The following is a 20,610-nucleotide window of genomic DNA, read 5'->3' as shown; positions in this document are numbered from 1 at the left end:
GGGGGGGAGGGCGGGGCCGGGCCGGGCCGCGGGGCCTCCCGCCGGGGCGCGGCGCCGCCTGCCCTTCACAAAGATGGCGGCGCTTCTGCCGGGCGCGGGGACGGGAGCCGCGGGGGGACATGAAGGCTCGAGGGCCGTGGAAAGGGCGCGGAGCGTCTCCCGGAGCTGCGGCCGCCTGCTCCCGGAGAGCCCGGTCCCCCTCCGTCACCTCCCTCAAGGCCCCAAGGAGGGCTCGGGTCCCCATGGCCAACTCCCGGCAGCGGAGGCCTGGTCTCCAAGCCTGTCCCTCCCGGGGGTCACGTCCCCCGGGGAAGACCCGGCCCCCCGCCATGGAGTGCCTTGTGCCGAGGAGGGTCCCAGCCTGCCAGGACTCAGCCTCCTGGTGGGCATCCAGCCCTGGGCTGTGGTGGGGTGGCCACCGTCCCCCTCACCTGGGCCACCCCACGGACAGGGTGACGATGGGCCGGTGCAGTGGCAGTTCAGGGCACAATGCCACCGTCAAGACACAGCCCTGGGTGGGTGGTAACGATGTGTTCACCCCCCGCACCGGGTGCTGTTGTCCCCGGTTGTGATGCAGCTCTCAAACACCGGCAGTTCCATGGCGTCTGGGACAGCGGGGACAGCTGGAGCAGGGACAACCTCCAGCCCTCCTCGGCTCCACCAGTGTCCCGTAGCACGCCAGGCCTGCTGGGTGTTGTCACCTTCCCCAGGCTACACGCAGCCCATCCTTGGGAAAGGCAGCAGGTCTGAGCCAGGGGGAAAACCAACACACAAAAAAAATTATGGATTTAAATCGTCCGCTAAACGTGTTCCTGCTTTGAGACGCTGAGGGTTTTTTTTTTCCAAGAGCAAACAGGCTCTGACCCCTCCCGGGCACATCGAGATCCTGAGAAGTGCCGTGTCCTGCCCGCCGGAGGTGCGGGCACAGCTGCCTCCCCCTGCCCGCTCCTGCCGCCCCTCGGACAGGCGCGTCCTTGGAGCTCCGGGTGCACCATCACCCAGCAAGGTCTGCATGGGAGTCCCCAAAGTCTCGGGGCTGCCGTAGCTCTGGCCTGGTGCCATGGATGTGAAGGTAGCTCTGTTCCCTGCCGCTCGTGTCCCTGTAGCGGGTGAGGCTGTGCCACAGGGGAGGGGGGGTGTGCCGAGGTTCCGATCCTGTGTGCTGCTCCTGCCAGGAGCCCCTGGGGACGGGGGACAGCAACGCTCGCTCCGGTCCCCTTGCCCCCTCCCCTGGCATTTCCCCATCCTGGGAGGGAGCTGAGAGGGCAGCCAGTCCTGCTCTGGCCCAAGGAGAAAGGTGTTTGGAGCAGAGGACCCAGCCATTTCCTGTAGGAGCCCAGGGGGAGCAGGGTGGGGGGTTGTCTCTGCAAGGAGTGGGGAAGAAGAGCTTGGGTCAGGCTCGGCTGTGCTTCCAGGGCAGGCCAACACGAGCTCGGGCTGCTGCCTGCAGGCTGCCCTGTCCCTTCGGCTGCTGCCAACGAGCCCCTTTTCCCCCTTGGGCTGAGGCAACAGTGCCACCATAGCAGAGGTCCCTGGCAGGGGAGGACCAAGGCACCCAGGTGCCACCATCGCTGACAGCGTTGGCCCTTCTGTCCCCACAGGAGATTATCGATCTGACCTGCGAGGACACGAGCACAGACGTGGCGTCGTGCAGCAGCCTCACCATCATCGACCTGACAGAGGACACGTGCAGCCCTCCCCACACCACTGCCTGGGCTGACCAGGACCCCAGGCAGGTGCCTGCTGCCCCAGCAGCTGACACATCCCATCCCCGGCTCTGCTCCACCACAACACCACAAACAGAGGCAACGTTGAAGCCAAGCCCTGCAGCACCCTCACAGGATGCTCCCGCGGAGCCCGGTGCCACCACGGACGGGGCAGAAAGCAAAGAGAACCGGAGCTGCTTCTCTCCCACCTCCAGCCGCCGCAGTTCCTCCTGCAGCCCGGAGCAGAACTGCAGCACTACCACTTTTAACAGTGACTTGGGCTCCCTGGCCAGCATGCAGCTGGACTCGGACATGCTGTCCCTGTCCCCCTCCAGCCGGGACAGCAGCAGCAGCTGGAGACCCAGTAGCCCAGAGGAAGAGACTCCCCACCTCGGCCAGCAAAAGGAGCTGCCCCCGAGGCTAAGCCCTGCCCCAGTCATTCCCCCAACCCCAGTGAAGGCCCAAGGGCCTTTGATGGGAGCAGGTGACTTACAACCACACGGAGCAATCCAGCAGGTGACCCCAGTCAGGACCAAGGCTGACAGCAAGGCCTGGCTGAACAAACTGCACTATTTCAGGAGGAGCGGAGTCCAGCACCTCTTCATCCAAGATGTAGCACCCAACAGGGAAACACAGCAGGTAAAGAGGGTTCAGAGCACCTGCTGCTAAGCCTGGCCAGAGGCTGCTCAGAGCAGCCTCTGCAGGAGAGGATGGAGCAGGGGCTGTTCCTGCTCTGCTTCCCATTTCAGGGGGAGCTTTGCTAGGCAGTTGGGATCTCTGGTTATTGTAGTTCCCTTCATGGTAGGCCCCACATCACAGCTAGGTTTCTCTGTGTTTGGAAGGACGGCTTTCACCCATTGCTTTGCCTTGCACACAGCGGAAACCTGACCTCATCCCCAGTGGGAAGCTGAGCATGGTGCGTACCACCATGGAGGAGAACTTCCTGGAGGGCACCTTGCATTTCCTGAGCGAGTTCGTCTCCTGCAAGCACCGTCCCCCCAAGGAAATAATCTCCCACCTGATCAGACAGATCCTATTGAACGTCCACCAAAGGGAAATCCTGAAGGACACCTACATGCTGCTGATGAAGATCCAAATGTACGTGTTCCTTTTGCCACGGTGTCCTGGGGCTGGCTAGGTGCTCGTAGGGGCCTGCCCAGCATAAAGGTTATTCTCCATGGTCCTCTCCCATGGAATGGGGAGCAATTTCCAGGATGATTCTCCTGTTACCAGCACAGACACACCCCAGGCTGTCTAAGGGTGCATCAGGACCATTGCTGGCCCAGACAGCAGCCACTAAAGCCCAGAGTGGATGGAGGATGGGGGGTGTGAGAGGCAGCGGATGCTAAGACAGGAGGGAAAGCAGCTCCAGTTGTATCACGAGCGTGCTTTAATCGTTTAGTAGCAAGCCCACACAGTGCAGGGACAGCCTGTGACACCAGGGTGTCCTATAGGACAGAGGAGTGTGTTTGTCTTGCTCCTGAAGAACAGATCTCATTCTTCATTGCTGTGACATGGCAAAAACGCCTTCCCTGGGCTGCAGCAGAGGCCATGGGCTGGAGGGGGCTGGAGCAGTTCCCCTGCTGCCTTCAGGGTTTCTGCAGAGAGGCACAATGTTTTGTGAGGCCTCAGGTCCAGGAGTGCTGATGCTCTCCCTGCAGTACAGCCCCCAAAAATGATGGTAATCAGGGGAGGAGAAAGGGAGAGGGCAAAGCTGGGGAGGAGGAGGCAGGGCAGGCCCCTGAGCTGGGGGTCTGGGGAAGGGCCAGGGGCTGCCATGCTTCCAGATGGTGGGCAGTTCAGCACAAACGGACAGTGCTGTCCTTGCAGGCTCCATCCAGCCAACGCCGCCACAGTGGGATGGGACTGGACGCTGCTGAAGTACATCATGGAGGACCAGGTACTTGGCATCGCCTGTGTCACATCAGGCAGGGATCACCCAGGGTGCAGTGCCCAAGGGTAAGCGTTGCCCCAGGGCCTCACGGCCGTGCCCTGCTGCAGAATGGGCCAGTCCAACATGCAGTTTTATTGCAGCTGCTGAGGGCAGCAAATGCCAGTTGGGTCTCCCGCTTTTATCCAGGGTGCTCCCTAAGCTGCTGCACAGCTATAGGTACATCATCTCACCTGAAGAAGACACAGCAATAGACTCATTGTCCTAGTGCAATGGTAGAACAGGTCCAGCCAACCCTCCATGGCATTACCTGAGCCAGGCAGCCCCTGCTGGAGCTACTTTTCAGTCATGTACATTAGCCTATTCCTGAAACAACCAAATTCCCAGATGCTCCTTGCCCTCTGGCTTTGCCAGGCTCATACCCTCTCCATCTGCCCTCAGCAGAAGCCCCCTGGCTGGCTCCTCTTCCTGCAGTACGTGGTGCAGACCCTGGAGGATGACTTCCAGGAAAACCTGAGGTTGCGTCTGCTGCAGAAGTCAATTGCCAAGAAAGTGCTTTCATGTGACATGTGCTTCAACAATGTCAAGTAAGGATGCCTCCTCCTTCTCCTCCCCTATTCTCTAACCAGATGCTGAAAGGCAGGGGCTCGGGGAACACCTGTTGAGACTCCAGGTCAAACTTTCCAGGAAACAAGCTTGGGAGAGGGAGGTGTAGGGGCCAAGTATAAAGAACAGGAGCAGGTTTACAAAAGCAAACCACCAGAGATGATGCAAGACATTTCTGGCTGCAGTCTAGTGGGCTTTTCCCAGGGACAGAGCCAGATTTGCGTTGCTCAGGACACGACTGAGAAGGAGACAGTCCTGTTGACAACTGCATAAATCTGCTGCTCAACAGAGCTGATCCCTGTCCAAGCAGATGAAGAATGTGTCCCACCCTCAGGGTCATTCCTTGAGCTCCAAGTGGATCTCTAGGTCAGAATGCAGCAAACCAGGCCTGTCCCCACTAATGTTCCTGTTTCTGTCACAGGGAGGTGATCGAATGGTTGATTGCAGCAGTGACAGGGGTCGGGTTCTCTCAGCCCGAGGAGCAGCTGCAAGAAATGACATCCTCTTCAGCAGACACAAGGACCGAAAGCTCATCTGCACCACAGCCGGCCAGCACTGACCAGGCAGAGGTGGCTCCACCAACTTTCTTTGCCCAGAGGTAAGCCCTGAAGTCCTGCCCCCCTGCTGGCAGTATCATGAGGCCCAAGTCAGGGAGAAGCCAGTTCAGGTCAGAGTAGCCAGGCTGTACCTGAAGTTCTCCTTCGGGGTAGATGTAGACTTGGTGAGCGAGAGACTTCCTCACCCGGTAGAAAACTGGCTTAGTGAGCATCCTCCTCTTACCTGCAGCAGTAGACTTGGTGAGCGAGAGACTTCCTCACCTGGTAGAAAACTGGCTCAGTGAGCATCCTCCTCTTAAGGCTGGAGATCTTGGCCCACCACCCAGGTTGCCCTGTGCTGCTCCACCAATGCTCAGTACAGCCACATGAGGGCCCATCTGCTTCCAAGAGCATCAGATTCAAAAGCTACCAGGAGACACCAAACCTAGCCTGCTACATTCCCCTATGTCCCTCACTGCAAGGCATGAGGCTGCACTAGGTGCCATCCCCACTGCTTTACTTTGCAAGCCAAGGGTCATGTCTCTTAGTGTTGACTGTCTCCCTAACCTAGGGTGATGCTCCTGCTCCAGCGGATGTTGTCCATCGCAGTGGAAGTGGACAAATCTCCCAACTGCAGCTCCTGTAAGATCGCAGATGTGATATTCCCATTTATACTGAATATTCCCCTGAGGAGCCAAAGGTGAGACAAACGTGTGCAAGGCAGCATCTGCCTGTGTGAGCAATAGTCTTATTCCCGATTTACATTCAAGTCTGGATGCATAAAATACCCATAGGGTATAGAAAGACAAGGCCCATTTATGACCCAGCCAGCAAATGCATGGTTGATGGACTGACAGATCCCATGGAGACAGAACATCACCAGCTGAACGCGTCTCCCCAGTTTATGTGTTGCTGAGAAAAGCTGTTTCTCCTACTTGTTAAAGTTGCAGGACTTCAAACCGTACAGAGGGTCTGAAAAGCAGCACTCTGTATCAGCATGGTCATGTACTGGCAAACTCATCACTGATTTCCAGAGACAACTGAGAAGCTCACCAGAAATAGGATGCAGTTCTTGGAGCTTTGCCTTGAAATGCTTTTGTTTGCTTCTCTAAGAAACGCAGTATCTGAAGCCAAAGCACAAGGGCCTGACTGGCTCTAGCCTAGACGTGAGACCATGAGACCCACAGATGTTTCAAACCCACGTTTGCCAGCCCCAGCAGGCAGCCCTTTCGGACCCTTTCAGCAGAACCCTGAGCACACACTGGGTCCAGCCAAGCCAAACTGACTGTAAACAAGTTATCACTCCTCCCAGGACAGCTCTCCTAGATCCAGCTGGTTGCTGACCCCACGTCACACTTGCTTGGCTGTGCTCCCTGCAAGTCAGCAGGAATGGGTGACTTTGCACAGGCTGCTGGGCAGGGTGAAGTGAAGCAGCTAAACTTGCTTCACAGACCGTACCGACCTCGAGTTGCCACAGGTCAGACCTAACGACGTAAACATGCCCGTGGCCAAGCTGCGTAACAAATGTCTCCCTATCACATCTGGTGGCGTTCCTTCCGCTGTACTGCTGAGCAGCCCCTGGCACCAGATCAGAACCAGCAGGACACCGGGAACACGCTAGAGCAGTTGTCCCTGGTCAGGCTGTGACAAATCCCTTTGTCTTCCAGGGAAGCTTTCTTAAACACCATGGAAAGTCACCTCCTGCGCTGTAAACTGCTTGAGCTGCTGTTCCTGCATAGTTGTGACGTGCCCACAACTTTGCCCTTGTCTCTGGCCAAGATCCTGTACTTCCTGAGCCATTCCTCTGTGCTGCTGCAATACCAGGTATCCAGTCCAACCTCTCTCCTTTGCCTTATCTTCTCCCAAGTAAACATTTTCTAATAACCAAACACTGTCTCCTGTCACAGGATGAAACAGCAACATGGCAAAGATGGGATGAGATGCTGCATTACTTGAGTTTGCTGCTGATGAGTTACCAAAATGTAATACTGGGTAAGCAGCCTGTTCTGGCCTTGATAAACACAATCCCAACAAGAGGCTGCCATAGAACAGCCAAAGTACCCTTCCTCCTCTCTTCTCATCACTCTTGAACTCATGGCCACTGAGTCTTAGAAAGATGATGTGCCTTAGATGATGCTTGTAACTATTCCCAGCAGTGAGAGCAAAGAAGTGATGTTGCATCAAGCAGAGCACCCAACTTGTTGTGCAAAGTGTAGCCCCTCAGAAATAGCCTAGTTCCTAAAGGATCAATCCCAGCACTGAGAAGTACCCAAGGGGGTGCTTTGTACCCACTGTTGTCTAAATTGCACACACAGGGGGTGGAGGAATAGGGTGGTTTAGGAGGAAAAGCAGAAGTCAAAGGGATGGTAAAGCCAGGACACACTCAGCAGACTGGGCAGAAAGCACCACCCACAGTAGCCATGGAAGGAGCAGTATTTCTGACCCCAGGAGAGCAACACAGTCACAAAACACTCCCTAATGATCCCTAAAGTTGTTTTACCAGAAAATCCTAAAAGTTCCTTCTCAACTTCACCTGCTTTAGCCCACGGTTAAGGCTCTCCTGGAGGAACGCAGAGGAACCTATCACGTGCACAGAGTTTTACTCTCCCTGAGGCCCTAGACAATCACTGTTGTTAAGCTCTTTGGAGACCTTCCTGTGCAGCTGGAAAGCTGTCCAGTCTGCCACGAGCACAGCAAAAAAGGATGCTCCAACCCCTCTCCCCTCCCCCTTTCTTGGGCTCTCCTCAAGAGCAGACTGAGCTCCGAGGCAGGGACAGTACCTTCTTCCACCAGGCTAGTCTTGTGCAGCAGCAGCAAGGACAACCATGAGAGGACCAGCACACTTCCCAACCACTCCTCACCACAATGCTGCCAGTGGCACGCTGCAACCTGTCCCTGAACAGGTCACCAGCCCATTTTGTGTTGCCTCTCCCCACCAGCATTTCCTTTTGCAGAGCACTTGCGGAGCTCACTTAGTGACCGCATGGACTTGATCATTCAGAAAGCCAAGCCCAAGCTCCAGGACAGCGATGAGATCAGCCATCTGGACGTTCAACTGAATATAGAGGACTTCATCAGGCGAATGCAGCAGGTCCTGGGGCAGCCTTTTCCCCAGCAGATCATGGAGAAACTGTGCATGCTTCGGGAGTTGTTCCTCATTGTCACTGCTACCTGATGGAGACAACCCCTGTGGCAGGGGGCACAAAGAGCTTCACATTTCCTCTGTAAAACCCCATCAAAACCCCCATCTCATGCTGCAGTCATAAGTGTCATACATCTCATAGGTTCGTTTATGCATTTCTTTGGAAAAATGTCTGGTTTACAGAGTCTCAGAATTTCCTTTCATACCTGCCTCATCCCAGTTTTACAAGGAACTTTGTACACTTTAAAAGAAATAAATTATTTTTTTATTTGATGAGACTCTTCCATTTCGGTGGCAGCCCTGCCCAAAGGAAGAGCAGAGCTGTCAGCTGCACCTTGGGATAGCAAATGCAGCCATAAACTGACAATAGTTTGCATAGCAAGAAAAATGCCAAAATACCTGATCAATATTTAGGGAAAGGTGTTAATATTTAAGACAAAAAAGCAGGTGTGGGCTGCAGTAAGATATTCACAGTGCAGAGATCCCCAAGCGATGCTGATGGACCCTCAGGAGAAGAACATTCCTGTTTGAAATCAAATACATCTACGTGACCTTGCCCAAGGTGAGCAGCATGTCAAGAGGGAAGACTGGATTGCAGCATCAGCTGAAACGGCTGCGCCTCTTCCAGAGTGCACTGAAGTGTCTGCAGTGCAGGCAAGCGTGCGGGGTATGATGAATATTCAATCCAAATACACTGCCATCAACTCCAATCACAGCTGAAATCAGAGCGCAATTAGGCATTTCTATAGAAGGTCTCTGCAGGCAACAGCAGCTGGGAGTGGGAGGAAGACTCCCAGAGCTGCCCATCCCCCCTTTATCTGCCCCTGTGGTAGGAAACTCTTGGCAGGGTCCTATTGAGGAGACTGGAGCTGAGGAGCATCGAGCAGCAGAGTCACAGCCAGGAATGGAGTAGCCCTGCACACACTGCAGCCCTGATGCTTGCTGTCCAGGGAGGCCTCCTCCAGCCCAGAACTGTTTGGAAGGGTCTGACCCGAGACTCACAGGTTTGCTCCTTGTTCTTCAGGAAGCCCCTTCCCAGCTGCCAGATGTAGAACAAACCGCTCATCTGCATGACATTGCCCCTCCAGGAATAAGCCATCCAGGGAAAAGTGAAGAAGTCTGTTTTGGGAGTAATAGCCAAAAGCATTCCCAACAGTGCAAACTCCCAGTGCTCACTGCTCTAGAAAGCTTTTCCTTGCTCACTCAGGTGCATTTTCCAGCCAGGTCCTCTTAATTGGATTAGATTGCTATTATTAGACTAGAAGCTGCATCCCAGCAAGAGGTCCAGAGTTCTGGATGTTATTTTCTGATATCTTGGTCACATCCCCAAGAACGATGTTGGAGTAAAATACAGAAAGTAGAATGAAACTATCACACCAAGAGGCCACACTTCAACCCAGCCTTTCCAAACCAAACTCTGAGATTTGCCTGTGTAACCAAGACCCGCAGCAGCAGCCTGTACCACAGTACCTGGGTGCTGCAGGATCATCACTTTTAGTTCTGCTAACACTCTAGGAGCAGAGGACACACCAGTGTTCACCTCAGACATCCCCATCCCAGGAGAATCATGTGCTCTATCAGCAGTACTTTGGAAGCTACAAATGTGACAGCAGCACTCTGAACAGAACTTTTCAGAGGAAGGCAAGGCAGAGATGGCCACACCATGGGAGCTGGGCACCTCTAGGCCTGGCTCCCACCCTAGTGCCCATCTTCACACTATGGGTGCAAACACAGCACACAAGCTACAAGAGAGGCAACCTCAGGAATATAAAGAATCACCATGTAAATAGCTCAAGACAACACACAGACTTCATGTTTAGTTTCATCTGCCCAACCCAGTCTCCCTGTCAAAAGGGAGTTTTACAGAGGAAGCATCTCCCCCTAGTGCAAGTGCTGCCAGAGCCTTACGAGGCAGAACCTTGACCCTCCCACACACTGGACAGCCCCATATTTCTTCCACAGCTGCTTTGCCAGGGCTAACACACACCAAGGACCTCCATTCACGAGGATTTTATTTTCTTGTAACAAACAAACAAAAAAATAAATCATACACATTAGAGACATGAATACAGACAACAAATAAATTAATGTCAAATGACAGACTGATTGCCAAGGTGCAAATGAGCGGTGACAGTGAGAACTGCTGGGTTGGGTGGGAGACTTTCAACACAACACATCGTTGGCAGTGCTGCTGAAGCTTGGGAGGAAGCAGAGCCACAAAACGTGCTGCTTCAGAGGGGACAGCAGCCGGCCAAGAGAGCCAACCCTGCCTCACCCTCCGGGAGGAATGTTTGGTTTAAGGCAGCAGAAACCCCAGAGCTCAGCGGTTACCAGTTTTTAAACAACCTCTGTCCTGGTTGAAGCTTCCAGTACCAGATGCAAGGCTGCTGCTGCCACCTCACCACTAGAGAAAGAAACTGCTGCTGGTGGAGGGAGCTCTGCCACGCAGTCATCAGATCAAGAGAGAGGAAAGGAGACCTGTTTGCCACAGGACAGGTGAAGAATACGGAGCAACACCACCTATAACACCTAAGGGATTAGATGTGGAAGTTCCTTCCACTTTTCGGGAAAGCAAGTGGTAACTGCTCCCAGTACCTGGTTCTGACTTGGCCAACAGTTACATACAGCAGTATCAGAGCAGGGAGGGATGTTTAGCCTTGATCTGCCCTCGGCCCTGCCCCAGCCCTACAAAATGCATTTAGTGATGATGAAACAAAAAACCCTATTTGAGAAGTGTCCCTGGTGTCCAATACACTTCTACATGATTCATGTAAGATGTTAGAAAAAAAAGTAATGATCAAGCAGCACCCAGAGTGCCAGAACATCAGTAAGTCTGTTGTCTAGGAGAAAGCAGCGGGACAGTGTTGTTTTGCAGAAAGGAGAGAGGAGGATTACTTGGTTCAAGCCACACCAGCTCTGGGCATTTCCACCTTTTTGGAGGAACGTGAAGAGTTGGAAGAGAAGCAATTCTTCCTTGTTACTGCCAAGCCCCATTAGACTCTGCTCCCTGCCTTTCAATTAAGGGATTCTTAGAATGATGACTTCTCCATTTTTCCTTTAAAAAGAATTCAAAGACAGACGTACTAGGTGTTGAACCGGTCACACCGGATACTAAGGGGGTGCCACATTTAAAATGGACCCACCACATTCCCAGAGCAGCTTCCTTCCAGCAGTTAATGCTCCGGTTTTCAGTCCTTGCTTGTTTTCATCATTTACTGCTGGTGTTCTGTATGGCATATACAGAACCACAGTCCTCCTGAGGATACTTCGGTGCTCAGCAGGACGAGACAATCAGACCAGAGGGAGAGAGGCCCCCCTGCCTGTACACCACACGCACTCCTGTCCCACAACACACAGCTCACTGTTTCACTGTGTGCAGTGTGCTGGGAAGCACATCTAGTGCAGCTTAGCAGACCGAGCTGGTGCCATACAGCAGACAGGATGGTTTACATTGGTTTAGTACTAGTGCAGGAGATTTTCCAAGACTGGCTTTAGGAGGACAGTCACGACTGTTTCCTTTTCTGAGATGAAGAGGAGGACAGTCACAACTGTTTCCTTTTCTGAGATGAAGAGGGAGACTTTCCTATTTTACTGCAGCACAATGGGACAGGAAGCAGAGCCTACAACACCCTGTAGCCCGCTAAAGACACCAGAAGATTCTTCCTAGAACCCAGTGGGAGTGAGCACATTCAGATCCCGAGGTTTGATATTATGGGAACGTGGAGATTGTTTCCTCCCTTCTGTGACTGGAATGTCCATTTTGGGTGGTTTGAAGGTGACTGGATCCTCTGGCATCCTAGTAGCCTGAGCACGCATCAGCTCCATTGGGGATGGCTTCTGGGCACCCTTATAGGATTGGATGGTAAATCCTCCTGATGAAACAAAAATCACAGCAAGTAAGAACTAGGAAAACTTGCCAGGTCCTTTTTCCACTGCTTCCGGGGGGAGTGAGCTGTGTCACTGATGCCCAACACTGCAGAAAGCCTGTGTGACACCCAAGCAGCTTCACATCATCTAAAGCCTATTCCACATCAGTGGCTGGCACTTCCAGTTGTAGTTCCAGACAGCAGAGAAAGAGTAAAAAGCTATCACCTTCACACCTGGCACTTCCACTGCAGCTCAGTGCAAGTTATTTCTCCTTTCAGATCCCTGGCAGAGGTTTTACCTAACTGCTTTATATTTAGGCATGGAAATTATATGAATACCACACATTCACAAGATGGTCCTAGAAAGTAACACGGCAAGCAGGATAAGCTCCAGAAATAGCTAGCAAGTTTGTTGTGTGACAGTTCTCCCGACGCTCTTGCAGGGCAGGAGATTTTTAGAGGACATACCTGGATCATTGGTGGATTTCTGGATGGCTTTGGGTCCAAAAAAGCTCCATCTTTCCCCACCAGTTTCCATGGCAAAGTCTGGGCCCGTGAGAGAAGTAGAGGATCCCTGACTAAACCAACCCCTAGGGAAAAAAAATAGAGATGTAGAAAACATGAGAATAAATACTTCAAGTGGCAGCCACTGTACCAGGAACTTTACACGTACTTATGAGGGGCAATTTAAATGATCTTAATAGGTTTGTTACCACCCAGGATTAATATATGTATGCCCAAGTTCCACAAGCTTTCAATATTTGGATCTACTGAACACAAATCCAAAGCAGGTGCCAAATTTCACCCCTCAGACAGTCCCTCACTGGATAAGGGTATTTGTAGCAGCTCCCACCTCAGCAGCCCGCAGGAAACCAAAGGAGGCAGTGGTCTGCCAGGAACAGAGTACCTGGTTTTATGCTTGGGAGAGGAGTGGGGAGTGCTGCTTGGAGTAGACTGAGCAGAAGAAGTCTGTCTGTCATCTTTTGTCATCTCTCCACTCTGCATTTTCAGCTTCTGTTGGGAGAGGCAAGAGAAACACAGAGGCAACAGAGCTTAAACACAAGACATAAGGAACAAATGGTGAGTTTTGTTGTCAAAACTGGACAATTCTTTGTATCACAGATGATAAAGGATTCAAGTGTCACTTCACCTAAAGCTAAACCCAGTATTACAATATTTCCATACACCCCTTAAGCTTCTTTCCAGATCAGATATAAGCATTTTGGAAGCATATTTCACTCAAGACACATCCTCCAGGCTAGAGGAAGTAAAATAACACCTACAGCTCACTCTGCAATTCAGAGTCATTGCCCAGCAGTAACACACTGCCTCAACACCAGCATTCAGAGGAGGTTGCAGACGTAGCAGAGCCAGGTTACACATCAGTTCAGGTACCCGGTAACAAGTCTAAATGCACAGGAACCGTTTGCTCACAGCACTTTTCAGAGCAACAGAGCTTTCAGTCACACAAGTTCTCTAATGAACGTAAGACCAGACCTTGTACCTAGACTCTGAGAAGTAATTCACATCCCACAGGATGGGAACACTGCTCTAGAACACGGAGATGAACTGCGTTTAAAGAATATGCCTGGTCATGAAATAAACAGGAACTGGGTGTATGTGAACCAGGTTATTACAAGTCAGACAGTACAAACTGAACTTTGAAGAAGTCACTTGAAGGGCAGTTATAATTCAAACACCAGTTACACAGGCACCTTCTCAGAATGTTTCCTGTTGCCTGTCAAAGCTACACTAATGGAATTCACCGCTGTTATTGAAACTTTGACCTTGTGGGGAGTACACTCAGAGTTCACTATTAAACTCTAGCGGCAAAATTACTGTGGGCAACTGAGCTCATCAGAAGCATGTTGATTCAAGACCTTTGTCTTTATTTCCAGCAAGAGGCAAGCTCAATTTCATCTGGGAACTTCCACATCAGGAGTGCACAGTTTACAAGCTCTCTTGGCACAAAGAGTTAAAACAGTCACCTGCAGGACATACAGCAAGGGACTATATTCTGGGGAGGGATGTCCCCAGTTGGAAAGACTGTGATAGTCTGACATGACTGTGGAATATGACAGATTTCAGAAAAAAGTTTGTATCAAAACTATAAAGACAAACGCTACCTTCAAAATACAAGAGGGTAACTTTTTTTTTATACAATGAGCTAAAAGCCTTCAGAGGAAGCAGTTTAAGGAGAATCTTCGCAACATGCTCCAGAAGTTATGTCACCAGATAAGTGTTAAGCCAGTACACAACCTACATGGAGAAAGTCAATGCTAAAGGAGCCTTACATGAACTGCCTCAGCCACTCGGTGGTACTTGGTCTCCTCAGTAGTGAGGCCTTTGTGGGGAGTGTAGCCAGCTTCTCTCAGCCCCGCCTGCTGCTCAAAGCGTTGAATGCTCTCCTGAGTCTGCTCTGGAATGGACAAAAGCACACAGTCACACAAAAATGCCACCACAAGAAGTTCTAGAAAACAAAGGCAACTTAAGCAACCAAATGCAAAGCCCTTTTCTCATCATTCATACCTAGATATTGCGATGAATTGACAGAGGCAGCAAGATGAAGCTTGCTGATAAGATATTTCGACTTGAAAACTGAGTCATAGGGCTAAGACAGATGAACAGTGATTTGCCCCCAAACCACCAGATGTATTACAAATGCAACACCTGTAATTAAATCTATCTCACCCCAGAAGCTGCACTCCTAATTATAACTTCATAAATCTAGGAGACCCCAATGAGCCAAACATTTTAAGTGGCCCTCTAAATTCAAGGCAGCTTTTCTGGCCAACAAAAAAGAAGTCTTCTAAAAGACTGCCCACACCAACTAATCTGACAATCACAGCTTTGCAGAACAGGTGGTAGAGACTCCCAGTGGTTCTAGGTTTGGTGAAGTCAGCTGTTTCAGCCAAATACAGAGTCAGCATCTAATACACAGATATCAATTTCAGTTCTGAAAAATATGTAGGGAGGGGGAAGTGCTTATAAGTTGCTCGCTCCCTAGTGAGACTATGAAAAAAGTCAAAAGGAATTAAGAGCACAAAAAGATTAACTGGAAAAGCTCAATGTCTTCTCTAAAACAGGTAAAACTTCCCATGCTAATGTTACTGTTATTTGCAAGGATAGTGCACTGTATGTATGAGAAAACTAGAGGACCTTTGTTATTTCCCAACTTGTGCCTGAATGTTCTTCCTGGGAGGTGCAGTTGGGGCTCCTGACTGGTTACTGCAGAAGAACATTTTTAGGCCATCATGTTTTTAACTAGATTAGCATTTTGTCATTGGACTAGAACAGGAACTGCTTTTTCCAGAAGAAAGTCCATATTCCTGGGCATTATTTTCTGATGTGTTGGCTATTTTTGATCCAAAACTGAAGTACAAATGTAAAGCTATTTCAAAACGCTGGTCTGAAAACCTAAAAGTCTTTGGAAGTGTTGCTTGGATGAAGCTCAGATCCCAGCTGCTAAAAGAAGAGGCAGCAGGGACAGATTAACACAGCAATAATTCCTCTTGTTGCAAATGGGCCTGTCTTCTCTGCAAACAAAACTCACCCAATTTGATGTTAAAGCATTGTGATCTATGAGGTTTGTGGGTTTTTTTAAAGTAAGTGTTACTGTTAGCAAGACAGCTGCTGCTCTTAAGCAACATAAACACCAGCAAGTGCTCCATTAGCACAATACATCAGCTCTCCACACCACTCTGGTTAATTTTAGAGCTTTATTTGTCATTCAGAAATACCAAGTTAATAAGCAAACAGGGTGGCAGCGGCAGCTGCTCTCTGCACTCCAGCAACGAGGTGGCATGGACTGCAGTGTCCTATCAGCAGGTAACATGCCCTGCACTCCCCCCTCATCACCCACCTCCAGCACCTGGAAACACAGAGGGAGTAAGTGTGGCCTATTCCCTACTTCCTTGCTTCCTTCTAGAAGCCAAGTAAACCTCACACAGCTCAAGAGCAGAGTCGGTCTGAACCCACAAGCTGTCCAGGAACTCTGGTAGTTACCTTGAAGCATTACCAAGCCAGAGCATACTCAGTGTGCCCGCACCCCGTTAGCCACTGTATCAGAGGTGAGAGTTCTTACTTGTAATGAGAGAGTTCATGATGACATGAGTGGCCTTGGCCTTCACCACAGGTACCTTGTTCACACTTTCAGTGGACGATGAAGGAGTTATGACAGGGGCATTCATGTTGGCATCCCCTTCCTCAATCTGTGGGGAACAAGCAGGGTACAGCTGAAGATGAGAAAGTATCTCAGCACCTTGCCAGGACACATCTCTAACTACTCAAATGAGACAAGGTCAAACTGCTGCAGCATCTAGCCTTCATCCCATGGAAGGAACTTGTACACTGTTCTCACTACAGCTCAGGAACATTTAGAGCTTGAAACTTCTAATTCTTAGCAATTAACAAACAACTTGCATCAAACATTTGAGAATCTACCAGGCTCAAAGCTAACAAGCTGTTAGCCTCAGTACAAAAAGGTGAACAGGAAAGAAAACAAAATGTATCTACTTCCATTCTTATAACAGCAAATTGGACTTCAAGGTCAATTGGGCAAACGCAGCCTTCCACAGACAGCTCAGAAATACAAACTATTTACAGAATGGCAGTCACACAGATTAGAGGCTGGTGTTTAAACCTTATTTCTCTCCCCCTTGTTCCTTGTATCAGTTTTTTTGCTCAGTGGTCATAGCTCTACACTGATCACAAGACCCTAGCAACAAAGAACCAAACAATGAATACTAGAAAACAAGAAAACCTGTGAAACGCAGGCTTCCTCCATCCTAACACAGGAGCTACTATTCCCTGACTGTACAGTGTGCTTTTTGTGCCAAACCACAACTTCGGGTTTTCTTCCACAAAAAAGATTTTAAAACAAAATGAGGCAAAAAGCAAAGGATAAACTCAAAAGGATGCAGTTACTTCCATTCAACAACATTTAACTTTACTTCAAACTTAGAAAACAGCCTCTAAATCTAAAAGAGCTGGCACTGCACTCAAAGCATGTCCACAGTCATTTAATGGAACAGGCTGGGTTGAAGGGACCTTCAAATATCATCTAGTCCAGCTCCGCTGCTGCAGGCAGGGACATCTTTCACTACATCAGGTTGCTCAAAGCTTTGTCCCACCTGACTTTGAGCACTTCCAGGAATGGGGCACCCACAGCTTCTTTGGGCAACCCGTTCCAGTATCTCACTGCCCTCATAGCAAAGAATTCACATCCAGTCTAAATCCACCCTTTTGCTCTGGTTTCATTACACCTGGTCATAGCTTTTTTTAATCATAGAATGGTTAGAGTTGAAAGGGACCTTAATGATCATCGAGTTCCAACCCCCCTGCCATGGACAGGGACACCTCCCACCAGAGCAGGTTGCTCAAAGCCCCATCCAGCCTTGAACACCTCCACGGATGGCGCAGCCACAGCTTCTCTGGGCAACCTGTTCCAGTGTCTCACCACCCTCACAGGAAAGAATTTCTTTCTGGTATCTAATCTAAATCTCCCCTCTTCCAATTTAAAACCTTTATTCCTTGTCCTGTCATGGAATTGTCAGAGTTGGAAGGGACCTCTAGAGATCATCTAGTCCAACTCCCCTGCCAAAGCAGGGTTACCCAGAGCACATCACTCAGGACAGCATCCAGGCAGGGCTTGAAAGTCGCTAGAGAAGGGGACTCCACACCCTCCCTGGGCAGCCTGTTCCAGGGCTCTGGCACCCTCACCAGAAAGAAGTTTTTCCTCATATTTGACTGGAGCTTCCTATCTTCCAGCTTGTGCCCATTGTCCCTCATCCTGTCACTGGAAACCACTGAAAAGATTCTGGCTCCATCATCCTTCAAAACACCCTTTAGAGACTTTCAAACATAGGTAAGGTCTCCCCTCAGCCTTCTCTTCTCCAGGCTAAATAGCCCCAGCTCTTTGAGCCTTTCCTCATAAGGGAGATGCTCCAATCCCTTAATTATCTTTGTTGCCCTACGCTGGACTCTCTCCAGCAGTTCCCTGTCTCTCTTGAACTGGGGAGCCCAGAACTGGACGCAGGATTCCAGTTGGGGCCTCACCAGTGCAAAGTGGAGGGGAAGAATGACCTCCCTCGACCTGCTGGGCACACTCCTCCCTGTCACTACAGTTCCTGACAAAGAGTCCCTCACCAGCTCTCCCGTACGCTCCCTTCAGATATTGACAGAGCATTTTATTTTATTTTTAACCCATAAACACCTCTGGTAACCAAGGAGGCTCCCAGAACACTCCTATCTCAGCCACACTCCGGTGTCCCCTCAACAGGGACAGGCAGCAAAACCACTCTCTTGTCCCCAGCGCCTCCCGGGGGCTCCCAAGGCCCGGCAGGCCCCAGCTACGGCAGGGCCGGGGGTGGGGACCGGCCCGGTGCAGTGCCGGCGGCAGGCAGGAGGGAGGCCTGTGCCGGTGCCACGGCGGGGCCCGTACCTTCGAGAGCTCCTGGTACTTGCGCTCGGGGATGACCGGCTGCTTCCAGAGGACGTTGGCGCACAGGTCGGCGGGCGGCGGCGTCATGGGCGCCGTGTCCTCCAGGGCGTCGTCGTAGCTGAAGGCCCGGCGCGGCACGCCGAGGGGCAGCGACACCTTGCCCGGGCGGGCCCCGCCGCCCTGCTCCAGCGCTGCGGACAGAGAGGGCAGCGCTCAGCGCCGCCGCCGCGGCCTACCCGGGCCGGCGGGGAGCGCGGGGGCGGAGGAGGGGGTGAGGGGGGCGCCTTACCGGGAGCGTCCGGCTGCCGCGAACTCATGGCGGCGCGGCTGAAGCTGGCTGAGGCTAATGGGGTTCGGCGGGGGGCGGCGGGCCGAGCGGCGCCATGGCGGAGCCTGCGGCGGACACGCCGACACCTCCGCCGCCGGTACCGGAGGGGACTCACACGCCCCCGGGAGAGCTCTTATCGGCGCGCAGATCTCGCGAGAGCTGGCGGCGACGCGCGGGGCACGCTGGGAGTTGTAGTTCTGCTCTCGGTGGGTGTGGCTTCGGTATAGAGGCGTGGCCGCGCGATTCGCTGCCGCCGGTGGAGGGCGCACTGCGGCTCCGGGCCCGGCGGGGTTTGGGACACGGCCCGGCCCGGGCACGGCGGGGCTGTCGGTCCCTGCCCGCCCCGGCACACCCGCCGCCTTCCTCCTGCCCCACCATGCACCGGCTCCGCCGGCAAAACACGTGTGTCCCCCCCCAAGGGTGCCCAGCCCGTCCACCGCCCCGGCATCGGGACCGGGGGCCGCGCACGGCGGCTCCAGGGGAGGTCCCGCAGGCGCTCCCGGTGGAGCCTGGCTCGGGGCAGGAATGCGTTGCGCCACCCGGGGTAAACGAGTCCCGTGGGGGCCGGGCTGGCGTGGGGCGGCTCAGGCGTCAGTGCACCGGCTGGGCAGGCCCTGCTGCCTCTCTCCTCCCTCCCACCCCTACACCCCTCCATCCATCCACCCCTCCATCCATCCACCCCTCCATCCATACATCCCTCCATCCATTCATCCATGCAGACGTCACTCCCATCCATCCCTCCATCCATCCCTCCATTCCTCCCTCCATCCATTCATCCATGCAGACATTACTCCCATCCATCCGTCCATCCATCCCACCCCTACGCCCCTCCATCCATACATCCATGCAGACGTCACTCCCACCCCTCTGAATTTCACTGAATTTTTAGAGTTGGAAGGGACCATAGAGATCATCTAGTCCCATTCCCCTGCCAAAGCAGGACCACCCAGAGCTTGTCAGAGCATGTTACTCAGGAGCATCCAGGCGGGGCTTGAAAATCTCCAAAGAAGGGGACTCCACACCCTCCCTGGGCAGCCTGTTCCAGGGCTCCATCACCCTCACTGTGAAAAAGTTCTTCCTCATATTCAAGTGGAACCTTTATGTTCCAACTTGTGCCCATTGCCCCTTGTCCTCTCACTGACAGCTACTGAAAAGAGTCTGGTTCCCTCCTCCCTCAGCCCGCCCTTGAGATACTTGTAGGCATTAATAAGGTCTCCCCTCAGCCTTCTCTTTTCCAGACTAAAGAGTCCCAGCTCTTTCAGCCTCTCCTCATAAGGGAGATGCTCCAGTCCTTGAATCATCTTTGTAGCCCTACGCTGGACTTTTTCCAGTAGTTCCCTGTCCCTCTTGAACTGGGGAGCCCAGAACTGGACACAGTATTCCAGTTGTGGCCTCACAATCCATCCATCCTCCATCCATCCCTCCCATCCCTCCATCCATCCCTCCCATCCCTCCATTCCTCCCTCCCATCCATCCATCCCTCTTTCCATCCCTCCATCCCATCCATGCCCTCCTTCCCCCCCCCCGCCCCGGGTCAGGCGGCCCCTTTAAGGGCGGCTGTGACGTCAGGGGCGGGCACAGCTGGCCCTGGCGCGCGGCCGGCGGGCACAGCTGGCGGGGGGGGGAGCGCTGCCGGTGCCGGTACCGGTGCGGCATGGCTCCGGCCGGTGCCCTGCGGGAGCTGACGCTGGCCCTGGGGGCCGCCGTGGCCGTTCTCGGCTCCATCCTCTTCATCGCCGTGAAGATGTACTTCCGCGGCACCGGCACCGGCACCGGCTGGAGCGGCTGGTGGGAGCGGGAGCTGCGGGAGCTGCGGGACCGAGCCCCTCCCGGCGACGCGGTAAGGGGAGTGGGGGGGGGGGAAACGGACCCTCGCCGGGACCCCCGGCCCATCGCCGGTTGGGAAGGGCACAGAGTCGGAATCTCCCCGGGATCCCCTTTACCGGGAGCCCATTACCGGCATCTCGGGGCAGGGGGTTGGGATCCCTCCGGTTCCTCACACCCTCCAGACCGTCAGGATGGGGGTCGGGAAGGCCCCGGTGACCAACCGGCTGGGGAAGGCTCTGGGGGACCGGCGGGGACCCTCCGAGGAC

The 20,610-nt window shown here is 52.8% G+C and overlaps 3 protein-coding genes across 8 annotated transcripts in view; 2 read left to right on the top strand and 1 right to left on the bottom strand.

The window, feature by feature from the left end:
* The window catches only part of SIMC1 (SUMO-interacting motifs containing 1), a 10,318-nt gene extending 2,164 nt beyond the window's left edge, over window positions 1–8,154 (top strand). The window contains exons 2-11 of one of the 5 annotated variants that reach the window (XM_014948015.1): window positions 857–1,006; window positions 1,602–2,345; window positions 2,584–2,804; window positions 3,537–3,606; window positions 4,039–4,184; window positions 4,625–4,801; window positions 5,311–5,439; window positions 6,407–6,563; window positions 6,647–6,731; window positions 7,694–8,154. In XM_014948015.1, the coding sequence (XP_014803501.1) occupies window positions 857–1,006; window positions 1,602–2,345; window positions 2,584–2,804; window positions 3,537–3,606; window positions 4,039–4,184; window positions 4,625–4,801; window positions 5,311–5,439; window positions 6,407–6,563; window positions 6,647–6,731; window positions 7,694–7,914 (2,100 nt within the window). In that variant the 3' untranslated portion in view covers window positions 7,915–8,154. Of the gene's footprint in view, window positions 1–41; window positions 1,073–1,601; window positions 2,346–2,583; window positions 2,805–3,536; window positions 3,607–4,038; window positions 4,185–4,624; window positions 4,802–5,310; window positions 5,440–6,406; window positions 6,564–6,646; window positions 6,732–7,693 lie in introns of those variants that run through there. The other 4 variants (XM_014948014.1, XM_014948013.1, XM_014948017.1 and 1 more) reach the window with 4 other exon arrangements.
* Window positions 8,155–9,875: 1,721 nt separating this feature from the next.
* Window positions 9,876–18,671, bottom strand: KIAA1191 (KIAA1191 ortholog). The gene is made up of 7 exons (XM_014948020.1): window positions 18,479–18,671; window positions 18,190–18,380; window positions 15,832–15,958; window positions 14,042–14,166; window positions 12,655–12,761; window positions 12,216–12,337; window positions 9,876–11,753 (listed from the first exon to the last, which is right to left on the bottom strand). Exons 1-7 carry the CDS (start codon window positions 18,504–18,506, stop codon window positions 11,545–11,547), a joined length of 909 nt encoding a protein of 302 aa, XP_014803506.1. The 5' UTR covers window positions 18,507–18,671; the 3' UTR covers window positions 9,876–11,544.
* Window positions 18,672–20,125: 1,454 nt separating this feature from the next.
* The window catches only part of ARL10 (ADP-ribosylation factor like GTPase 10), a 3,103-nt gene continuing 2,618 nt past the window's right edge, over window positions 20,126–20,610 (top strand). For both annotated transcript variants that reach the window (XR_001412675.1, XM_014947834.1), the window contains exon 1: window positions 20,126–20,357. Coding sequence is in view for 1 of the 2 variants with exons in the window: in XM_014947834.1 (XP_014803320.1) it covers window positions 20,172–20,357 (186 nt within the window). In the remaining variant the exon portion in view is untranslated. The remainder of the gene's footprint in view (window positions 20,358–20,610) is intronic.

Source organism: Calidris pugnax, unplaced genomic scaffold (genome assembly GCF_001431845.1).
Source record: "Calidris pugnax isolate Ruff unplaced genomic scaffold, ASM143184v1 scaffold27, whole genome shotgun sequence".
In the NCBI taxonomy this organism is placed as follows: domain Eukaryota; kingdom Metazoa; phylum Chordata; class Aves; order Charadriiformes; family Scolopacidae; genus Calidris; species Calidris pugnax.
The sequence above is the reverse complement of the archived record's forward strand: the minus strand, read 5'-3'. Positions and strand labels throughout refer to the sequence as shown.